The sequence below is a fragment of the Acyrthosiphon pisum genome, chromosome A1, assembly GCF_005508785.2.
Source record: "Acyrthosiphon pisum isolate AL4f chromosome A1, pea_aphid_22Mar2018_4r6ur, whole genome shotgun sequence".
NCBI lineage: Eukaryota > Metazoa > Arthropoda > Insecta > Hemiptera > Aphididae > Acyrthosiphon > Acyrthosiphon pisum.
Window position 1 is genome coordinate 170633123 of NC_042494.1, and position 11372 is coordinate 170644494.

Genomic DNA, 11372 nt, shown 5'->3' on the forward strand with positions numbered 1-11372 from the left:
GTGTCTTCTTTTCTATCTTTTAATTTTAGTTAGTTGGTAGGTAGTAAAATGTCTTTTGTTTAAGTGGAGCTGCACGTGCAATATATCTTTACTCCCTGAATGTACTTTCCTTAGACGATCTGAAGAAGAAGGAAAAGTGTTTGCGCAATGTGCTTTTTCAATCAAGCACATAGGTTGTTAAGAAATTACGTTTTTTTTAGTTTTATTATCATTTAAAGTACAAATTGTGACGAAATATATGAAACGAAAATTTACAAATAATTTAGTAGTTAAACATATTTTATAAGATGTTCAACTTTTATACCTAAGAAATACAAATGTAAAATAAAATTAGCATAAATAGTTTATATATAAATTACTTTATTTACAATAATATCATCAAATATGGGTACTTAGTAGTACATCAAAGGGTCACTGACCGTCTTCGCTCAGAATCGTTTTTTTATACAATGATATTATAGGTAATATCATTGAATTCAAATTTAACACCATCCTTTACAGTGACCCATTTGTAACCTACTATACAGCAGAGTGACACCCACTTCCCCACTTTTTTTATGTTCGTATATAGGTTTTAAATATAATTTTTGTTTTGAATTATTTAAATTATCAGTTTTACATTTTTACGATTTTAGTTTTCTACATACGAGCGACGAGCCACAAGTGCAAGATCGTGATTTTTTAGTCCCATATAGATACGAGTCATAACACACGGCAGTGAAACGATCTAAAAACACGAAATAACCTACCCATTAACAGTATAATATTTGATTTTTGTTGAATTTTAAATTATACTACAAATGTTGAATATTATTGTATAAAATAAGCTGATTTTGATATTACTTTTTATTTCACAGATAATTCATAACAATTAGTAACGATATTTATAATTAAATTTGAAATCGATTTTAAGACCAGATTTTAGTCTTAAGTCTTCCAAGTGCCGGGCTTAGTATACAATTCGCAATGCAAAATACGAAGCGAATTTCGGAGCCTAGTCTATGTAAACCAGCTATTCACGAGTATAGAAAATCGTCGTACGATAAATTTGAAGCAATACGATCCTTACGCAAGTAAGTAGTGAATTAAATATTAATTAATCTAGAGGTACTCCATCATTATAAGTAACACATTTTTATTTTAGAGAAAGGGTTTTTTGTGACATTAAACTAGAAACAGATGATGGAAGCATTATACTCGGGCATAAAGTGATATTAGCTTCATTTAGTCCATATTTCCATGCGATGTTCACAAATTCAAAAAAGAAGCAGGATCTTGTTGTTATTAGACACTTAGATTCTACCGCATTACAACTTTTAGTATACTTTATGTATTCCGGAAAAATCATTATCAATGAAAAAAATATACAGGTGATAATATAATAATTTAATGTTTTATTTTATTATTTTATTATTAAAATTTTTTTTTGCTTACAACTCAAGGTGTTGTTACCGGCGGCGAATCTTTTGCAGTTTGAAGAAGTAAAAGAGGCATGTTGTGATTTTCTTCAGGCGCAACTATGTCCTACAAATGTTATTGGGATAATCGCGTTTGCTGATTTACATAGCTGTACGAAATTGTTAACAAGTTCAGAATTATATTTTCATCAACACTTTTCGTACGAAATATTATTTAATATTATGGTTCTATAAGACAATTGTATTAATTATAGAAATAATATGATTCTTAGAGACGTGGCACAAGGAGAAGTATTTCTGTCCTTGTCATCCAAGCAAATGGTTAAGTTGATCTCCAGTAATGAACTTACCGTTCCATCTGAAGAAAAAGTACGCAATATAAAATTGATAGTATTGTTATATTTTAGTACCTATAACGGAAATTTAAGTAACCTATACTTACATAAATATAGTAAAATTTATTTATAAGTATATTGATTGTTGTAGATATTTGAAAGTGTTATTCGATGGGTAAAACATGATTTAGATTCCAGAAAACCAATTTTGCCACAATTAATGGAACATGTGCGTTTACCATTAACATCGAAAGATTACATATTAAAAAATGTAGTTGATGAACCTCTTCTTAATAATTGTTTTAAATGTAAGTTTATTTACTCACTATGATTTTTACGAATTAATTGATATTTTTTATATTTATAACTTATTTAGGTAAAGATTACGTGATTGAAGCATTATATTTTCATTTGCTTAAGGCAGATGAGCTTATCACCGTTCCACATAACATCCGAACTATACCTAGACAACCTGGCGGTATACATAAAGTATGATTCCGTTATTATTTACCTATTTATCTTTCCAGCGTATATTTAACGATTCAATTAAAACAGGTTATTGTGGTTGTTGGTGGGTTCGGTCATAAAAATGTGTATGATAGTACAGAATGGTATGATCCAAAAATAAACCATTGGAAGTCTGGACCAAAAATGGTCACACCACGCTTCGGTGGTGGTATAGCCGTAGTGAAAGATAATTTTGTGTTGTATATGGGTGGTATGAATTTTCATTATACGAAACTTCAATCCATGGAAGTGCTAAATTTATCATCGGAATCACCTTGTTGGAAACTAACCGTCGACATGTTATTTAAAAGACGACAGTTAGGAGTTGGTGTAATAAACAACGACGTATATGCCGTAAGTTATATGCCGTATAGAGATATTACTTATTAGGTACTTTGTATTACCTAGTAATTGTTGTTATAAAGTATGTACATAATATAAATTATATAACAAATTCAAGGTTGGCGGCAGTGATGGTAACAGTATTTTAAACAGTGTAGAAGTTTTTGACTGCAAAACCCAAGAATGGCATTTGGTATCAAGTATGTCTATTGGAAGATGTATGGTTGGGATTGGAGTACTGAATAATCTTTTATACGCAGTAAAATAATTTTATTTCAATTTTGTAATTTGTATGATATATATATTATATTAATTGTTATAGTTGTAATTGGAAGAAGTAAATTCTTCCGATTTAAATCATGGAATATAACCCTTCAATAAAATATTTCAATAAATTTAAATATTAAAGTCACAAATAAATAATATGGGTTTAATTGTAATATTTGTTTAAACCGATTAAGTAAAAGTATTAAAACTCTATAATATTATTTTTATAGTTTATACCTAAGATAATCAAAAAATAATCTTATTTTAGTCGTAACTTAAAATAATGCTCGTGATTAAAAAATTTAATACAAAATATATGAAATTAAATTTATATTTTCAACATTTTAGATACGGTATTTACTTTATGTTAGTTACTGATTTAAAATTGATCCAGCTTGATTTTTAATTTCTTATAGTTGATGAAAATTTACAATATTAAATTTGATATATACAGAGTGGTTCATTAAGCGTAAAACACTCACTATCTCTTATTTTTACATAGTTTTAAGTTGTTAAAAAAAAAAGTTTTTATTAAAAAAATGTATTTTTAAATATTTTTTATACTCATAATTTTTTAAGTTTTTTACTTTTTTGAACCACCGCACAGAGTTTTAATTTCATATTCCAAAGCAGAATATTTTTCTAAGTATTTTGATTCATAAAAATCGAATTTAGGCGAGTAGCTAATGAGTGATAAGTATTTAAAGTATGGATTGGCGGAGTGGAGTGGTATGGAGTTACCTCGCAAAATGTTTGTCCACTACTCCACTTGTCTAAACTTTAAATACTCATAAACTACTCGTTTTAAATCCGATTTTTATGAATCAAAATACTTATTTATTATTCTGCTATGGAATATGAAATAAAAACTCTATGTTGCCATTCAATAAAGTAAGAAACTTAAAAAAATATAAGGATAAAAAATATTTAAAACTAAATTTGTTTATTGAAAACGTTGTTTTTTTAACAATTTTAAACTATGTAAAAAAATATTTTCAAAAACATTAATACTTTTTGAGATAATGAGTATTATACGCTTAATTAATCACCCTGTATATATTAATATATTATAAATATTTTAGTTTAACTTTTCATACAAGTAGGTGAGTATTCAATCATTGTTATTGAAAAATACTATTTTGTATTCCCTAGATAGAATTTTCTAGAGAAAAGGATTTTTAATCTTAAAATTGTATTAAATCAGTTCACAATTCTGTAGGTGGGAGGTTATAATGATGACGATGTAGATGTTGATTTCTCAGAGTTGAGATTAAAGTCTGTTGAATGTTATCATCCCAGTCTTGATAAATGGACACCTGTAGCAGAAATGAGTGTACGTCGCAGTGGAGTGGGTGTCGGAGTTTTAGATTATGTACTATATGCTGTTGGTGGTATTGATGGATTCGAAGTTCTCAAGAGTGTTGAAGCATACAGACCAAGCACAGGAGTTTGGTCAAATATTCCGGACATGCATATGTGTCGAGATGATCCAGGTATACCCAATCGTTTAATAATTCTAAATAATTTTATGAAACATACGTGTTATGTAATTTAAGTTTTTATTTTCAATGTAGGAGTAGCTGTATTAGATGGATTATTGTATGTCGTCGGTGGTTGCTGCGGAAATTCTATAATTTTAATTCTGTAGAATTTTACAACCCCAAAACTAATACCTGGACCATGGTCACAGGGTCAACGAGTGTTAAACGATTGCATTTAGGAGTAGTAGCCATTGATAGGCCACGACATTTTATTTAACTTAGTATTCAATATTTTATTTTTAAACAATGTACCTATTAATATTTTCTTATATTGGATAATGTTATCATTATTATATTATTCTATTTAAATCATAGTTTTCAAATGTTATATTATATTAAATGAAAATGTTTTCTTATTATATTAGCCAAAACTAATTTTGTATTGAAAATATATGCAATGTTTAATTTCTATAGCCAATGATTGAAAATCTAAAAAAGTTTTCTCATAAGTAGTTAATACTATAGATAAGATCCGATAAGATATTAAAATAATGGAAAATTTGAGTGAAAAAGGTTAAGAGCCTGGTTGTGACAAAATCAAATAGTTAATTTACCTTAATTTATTTATATACCTACTCAAAAGTCATAATAATAACGTTTAGGCTCAAATCACATCAATGTATGTGTGACCTAATCAATATGTTGATGATTATTATTATTCATTATTAATGTAAATTACAGTATGATAGTACTTAACTGGGCTAAATGTTAAAAAAAAATTGTACAACTTTTAAGTCAGAGGCCGGCAATTAGATGCCCACCATAGCATCTAATTGTCCAGATAATTTGAAAAAAAAATTTCATTGGCCTACCTGGCTACCTATTACATATTAGTTAATAAATGGATTTATATTTGTTTTAATATTAAATAACCAAGAATAACAGTAATTAAAAAATATTATTCGTGGGTGCACACTTGAAACTTATCAGGTATATGGAAATATAGAAATTTGATAAGTAATATGCAATAATATTAATACAACTTACCGGTTACCATATTAATAATACTGATATACATCGCCGCGGTCGTGGCGCGAGCTAATAGTAAAACTGTTAAACTGTGTAAAATACCGGTAAATTTGATAATTTATACGACATTTTATATTAATTATACGACTAATTTTATAATTCATCAATTAACTCCTAGTAAACTCCAAAACGTCAGAAATATTGTGTTGAATGTGCTTTTGTAAAAATAATCAAAATCGTACGTTTAGAAATTAAGTTATAAATGAAAAAGTGCGAACCTTTTAATGGAACTTTATATTAAATTCAGAATCACCTTACCCGTCGTCGTCGTCGTCGTCGCATGAACGTTGCAAATGTTTGTTATCTAATCATCTGGGAAAAGGGCTGAGACACAATTGAGCATAAAACACCTTTTTTGCGACATGATTGAGCATAAAAAACTCTGCAACGTTGCCATTTTTAATTTTGAACCGTATTATACAAAAGTATTTATTTAAATAATTATAATGATTCAAAATATAACATGGCAAAAAAATATCATGTTTTTATAGTCAATATGTTATATACTTAGACACCTAGTCACATTATTCAAAATATTTATAAATCAATAATAGTCTCAATAGTAATCACATTATAATACAGTATACAGATCTTTTTGCTAATAATGAAATAATAATAATAATATTTATGACTTATGAAAATAATAAAATCAAAATATTTATAAGTCAATAATAGTCTCAATAGTAGTTCGGAATAGTACTCCGGAACTAATTTACTAATTGATAACATTGTCATTTGTCGATAAAGCTGAGGGGCTCGGCTCACAGCTCGCGTCAGATATCATAATAATTGGTGTAATAATACGTGAAGATAATAAATTACAAAATGTTGGTAACGTGAATTTGGCAACATCGCATAAAATATTCTATGCTCAATCGTGTTGCTAAAAAGGTCTATGCTCAATCGTTTTATGCTCAATCGTGCTTTACCGGGGAAAAGATGACAAAATTACCTAACTATAAATAATAATATCGTTCTTATAGAATATTGTGCATTGATGATAAAAATGAGTGATATCACAACAAAAACCCTTCGTAAACTACGGACAAAAATGGCTAAGTAAAAAAAAATATAAGATCTTTAAGCTCTGTAAAAATGTGATATCATGAATAAATGCTAAGTTTATTGAATTTAAATAAACTTATTTTGTTTCAATAATTTATTTACTTGGCGAGGAATTATTTAGAATAGTATATAAATATTAATAAAAGTAATATTTTCAAAATAATAATAAGTTATATTTTAATAGTCCTTCACCATTTCATTATTTGAAAATCTTGACGTATCTTCCGTATTAAAAATTCAAACTAGTCGTTTTTCAGTTGTTAAAATGTTTATACTAACATAAATAATCAATTATATTGTTTTATAAAAATTCAAAACAGATCAAGTTTAATCAATAAAAAACATATTGAATACTTTTTTTAATACTTTTTATTTTGAAGTATTTGAATGGTAATTTAAATACTTTTTTTTACCATTGAATAGTTTTTTTTATTATTTTAATTCTTAATTTGTTTTTATTTATAATCCTTGTTAAGTAAAAAAAACCGTGCCTTTGTGTTTATCCTTCGACGTTATAACAATATCATATTATATATTTATCATTTATGGCCAATTTGATATCGGTTTACGTCAATTAGTAGCTTAATTAAATGTTTTTTTTCTCCAATCGTCGACGACTACGGTACGTCGGTACCAGAATAAGCTTATTAAAACAAAATATTATATTATATATATATTATGAAATAGGCTTTTGCTTAACAGTTATTATACTTTGACTTTATAATTTATTTAACAATACAAATATAGTATTACTAATTATTAGTACTATTTATTTACCAAGGAATAGCTCTCAATATTATCATGGGATATCCATCGGTGCAAAAAGCGTTTGAGTTATTGGGGGGGCTAAAGCCTTGCTATGATAATATTGAATAAGCTTAAAACAAAATGTAGGAAATGTTTGGGAGGGCTATGGACATATTTGGGGGGACTTAGCCCCTCACCCCTCCCCCTAATTGCGCCTATGGGGATATCCAAATACATACCTACATATATAGTTATAATAAGTGTATACCCTTGTAGAGAAAAGTCCATTGTTGTGGTGGAACTATCACGAAAAAAGAACTAACATGACTGATCAGAATTTTGATTATTGAACGAATCATGTTATTAAAATGCAATAAACCAATTTTTGATTACAATAAATTATGTAAGAACTAAATAGAATTTTTTTTTTTATTTTACGATCATTTCAAATACTTTTAAAAAGTATTTGAGTAATAATACTTAAATACTTTTTAAAAGTATTTCTTACAACATTGCTAACAAGTAGCAACCTGTCAGCGGTTAGAATCGTTTTTCGTATACAATGATATTATTATATAATTAAATTCAAATTTAATACCATCCATTATATACAGTAGACCACTAGTAACCTACTGTACAGCAGAGTGACATCCACTTGCCACCCTTTTTTATATTAACATGTTCGTATAGGTAATATTATATCGTTTAATCGTTTTTCGTATACAATACATTTTTCGACTCGAATAAGACGCACACGACATATTACTGTTATCTGGTCGTGCCGCAGAAGATATGTCTATAATCTAAGCACACATTCACATTTAGTCAAATATAATTATAATCAGCAGTTGACTAATCACTATTAGTGTAAATGATGAATGGTTTTACTCATATCGAAAGCAAAAGTGCCACACCCGATTATTTTTGTTTGCTCGCTGTGTGCTTTATAGGTCTATGATTATATTAAATAATTTTTTAGTTGTAAGACTCCAAGAAGTATTTATATTATTGTATCGTACTCACAAATAGCAGTGCCATTTTTTTTATATCCATTGTAACCGAGAAGATCCTCAAGACAAATGTATTATTATGTTTAGCACAGGGTCAACTAACCTTTGCTAATATAGCGTGTATAGTAAATTGTTTGTGTCACAACTATTATCAGGTACATATAAGGCTTAATTATTTGTATTTGTACAAGCTCTAATATTAGTTGGGTAAATAAGCTTGAGAATTTAATACGTTAAGCTCCTAATATATTGTTTCAAAGATAGATGAAAAATATTAAATATCCATCCTCACAATTTTTTTTACAAGCATTTAAAGTTCGAATTTTGACAAAATGTAGGTACCAAATTTAAAATTCAAAAATTGTTTTGTAGTTAAAAATTATAAGATATTCAACTTTTATGACTAAGAATTGGAAATTTAAAACAAATTTCCACGTAAATAGGTTTAATTTAAATTAATTTGTTCACACTAATATCATCAAATATAATTAATAATATCATATTAAGCTTTGTTAATTTTAATATAACTTTCAATATATTAAATAAAAATATCAATTTTGACATTCTAAACAATTCGTATCAATAATTTGAATTTAGTTCAAAATACATTTTAGGATAAGATTTTAGCAATGCAAAATACGAAGCAAATTCCGGAACCCAGTCAATGTGAACCTGCTAAATACGAATATAAGAAATCGTCGTATGCGGACATTTATGATGTGCTACAATCCCTACGCAGGTAAGTTAAAAGTAATTTAATATTCTAGATAAATATTAGTAACACGTCTATGTTTTTAGAGATGAGGTTCTTTGTGATATTAAACTAGAAACAGACAATGGTGGAGTTATATTCGGCCACAAAGTAGTTCTAGCATCGGCTAGTCCATATTTCCATGCAATGTTCACAAATTTTTCAGAAAAAAATCAAGATCTAGTTACTATCAGACAGTTGGACTATAGTGCCCTACAGCTCTTAATAGACTTTATTTATTCTGGAAAAATCTCGATCACTGAAACAAATGTACAGGTATTTATAAATAATTTTTATTTTATTATAAAAGAAAAAATTGTTTATGTGGTTTTTTGTTTATTTTTTAAGATTTTGTTGCCTGCATCGAATCTTTTGCAGTTACAAGAAGTCAAAAACGCATGTTGTGATTTTCTGCAGGCACAACTATGTCCTACAAATGTTATTGGGATAAATGATTTAGCTGATTTACATAGCTGTACGACATTGTTAACAAGCTCAGAATTTTATATTCAACAACACTATTTGTAAGAAATATTATTTATTATTAAAGTTATTTATGAAAATTGTATTTATAATTGTTATAATATTATACTTAGAGATGTGGTAGAAGAGGAAGAATTTCTGTCCTTGTCATCGGAACAAATGGTTAAGTTGATCTCTAGTGATGAACTTACAGCTTCATCTGAAGAAAAAGTATGCAATATAAAATTGATAATAATTGTTATATTTTAGTATTCATTACGGATGAGAAATTTGCGTAACATCTTACATAAATAAAGTATAATTAATTTATATAATTAAATATAATATTGATTGTTGTAGATATTTGAAAGTGTTATTCGATGGGTTAAACATGATTTGGATTCCAGAAAACAAATGTTGCCCCAATTAATGGAACATGTGCGTTTACCATTAACATCGAAAGATTACATATTAAAAAATGTAGTTGACGAACCTCTTCTTCTTAATTGTTCTAAATGTAAGTTTATTTACTCAATATGATTTTTGACGGATTATTTTATATTTTATATATTTAAAATTATTCAGGTAAAGATTACGTATTTGAAGCATTACGTTTTCGTTTACTTAAATCAGAAGAACTTATCACAATTCCACATAACATCCGGACAAAACCTAGACAGCCTGGTGGTACACACAAAGTATATACTTTATATTTTGTTTATCGTTCACATATATTTAATGATTTAATAATTATAACAGGTTATTTTAGTGGCTGGAGGACTAGGGATCAATCACAGCATTTTAAATAGTACAGAATGGTATGACCCAAAAATCAACAAATGGCAGTATGGACCAAAAATGATTACACCCAGTTTGGGTGGTGGTCTAGCTGTAGTAAATGATAATTGTTTGTTATATTTGGGTGGTAGAAATACTGAATCAATTTTTCAGTCTGTTCATGGGCTAGATTTAACTTCAGAATCACCTCGTTGGAAACCAACCTACGACATGTTAGTTAAACGATGGGGGTTTGGAGTTGGTGTGATAAATAATTATATATATGCCGTATGTTATATTGAAATATAACTTATTACTTTATTAGTAATTTCTGTTATAAAGTAGGTACATAATATAAAAGATATAATAAATTCAAGGTTGGTGGCAGTGATGGCGAACATTTTTTAATCAGTGCAGAAGTGTTTGACTGCAGGACTCGAGAATGGAATACGATACCTAATATGTCTACTATGCGTGCTGGTCACGGCCTTGGAGTGCTGAATAATCTTTTATATGCGGTAAAATATTTATTACTTCATGATTTTAAATTTGTAATAGTTACATTTTTTATAATTGTAATCGGAATAAATAAAGTCTCCCGAGGAAAATCACGGAGTACATCCCCAAAATTAAATATTTTTATAGCTTAAAATTGTAAATGAACATAAAAAATATACTTATTCAAATACTTGTTTAAATACCAGCCTAGTCCAAAGATTTAATAATTAGTTGGGAAACTTACTTTTTTCATTGACTGTCTAACTATATTACCTATATATTTTAATATTATTAAAACTGTATTAATTCTCCGATTAATTCAGTTCACAATAATTGTGTAGGTAGTTTTGATGATTCATCATACAGAGATTGATTTTTATTCCTCTTATTCTTGTACCTAGTTGTCTGCTTATTGTATTAATTCAATATAAAATTGCGTTTTTCAATTCCATGTATAACGTATTAGGTAACGCTCTTGTTAAAAAATAATCCTAATCATTTTATCAGGTAGGTGATTATATTGTTTATGCCTTGAAAATAATAATACAAAACATGTAAAGGTAAATGTTTTGATTTTAAATTTCTTATAATTGTTAAATTTATACAATGTTAAATTGAATATA

General features: G+C 27.7%; 2 protein-coding genes across 10 annotated transcripts; both read left to right on the forward strand.

The window, feature by feature from the left end:
- The first annotated feature begins 1707 nt into the window (after positions 1–1707).
- Positions 1708–2980, forward strand: LOC100160274 (kelch-like protein 3). The gene is made up of 3 exons (XM_029487073.1): positions 1708–1787; positions 1905–2061; positions 2130–2980. Exons 1-3 carry the CDS (start codon positions 1737–1739, stop codon positions 2246–2248), a joined length of 327 nt encoding a protein of 108 aa, XP_029342933.1. The 5' UTR covers positions 1708–1736; the 3' UTR covers positions 2249–2980.
- Positions 2981–7961: 4981 nt separating this feature from the next.
- On the forward strand, positions 7962–10987 carry LOC100160751 (kelch-like protein 2). Of its 9 annotated transcripts, none has more exons than XM_016804103.2 (9): positions 7962–8416; positions 8876–9000; positions 9060–9282; positions 9361–9536; positions 9609–9705; positions 9835–9991; positions 10060–10172; positions 10234–10539; positions 10629–10987. In XM_016804103.2, the coding sequence occupies exons 2-9, from the start codon at positions 8891–8893 to the stop codon at positions 10899–10901; spliced, it is 1455 nt and encodes a 484-aa protein (XP_016659592.1). In that variant the 5' UTR covers positions 7962–8416; positions 8876–8890; the 3' UTR covers positions 10902–10987. The 9 variants fall into 9 exon arrangements, 8 of the variants coding, with proteins under 8 accessions (XP_016659592.1, XP_016659590.1, XP_016659589.1 ...); XM_016804101.2 differs by having other exon boundaries at positions 7963–8416; positions 8859–9000; positions 9060–9288; positions 10629–10985; XM_016804100.2 differs by having other exon boundaries at positions 7964–8416; positions 9060–9288; positions 10629–10985.
- Positions 10988–11372: the final 385 nt, after the last annotated feature.

Bases quoted from the DNA above. Each gene is read 5' to 3' on its own strand.
- LOC100160274 (XM_029487073.1), top strand. From the start codon at position 1,737: ATGGTTAAGTTGATCTCCAGTAATGAACTTACCGTTCCATCTGAAGAA. The intron at 1,788-1,904 runs GTACGCAATATA...TGATTGTTGTAG, and splicing joins CCGTTCCATCTGAAGAAAAA to ATATTTGAAAGTGTTATTCG. The intron at 2,062-2,129 runs GTAAGTTTATTT...TAACTTATTTAG, and splicing joins TCTTAATAATTGTTTTAAAT to GTAAAGATTACGTGATTGAA.
- LOC100160751 (XM_016804101.2), top strand. From the start codon at position 8,891: ATGCAAAATACGAAGCAAATTCCGGAACCCAGTCAATGTGAACCTGCT. The intron at 9,001-9,059 runs GTAAGTTAAAAG...CTATGTTTTTAG, and splicing joins GTGCTACAATCCCTACGCAG to AGATGAGGTTCTTTGTGATA. The intron at 10,173-10,233 runs GTATATACTTTA...TAATTATAACAG, and splicing joins AGCCTGGTGGTACACACAAA to GTTATTTTAGTGGCTGGAGG.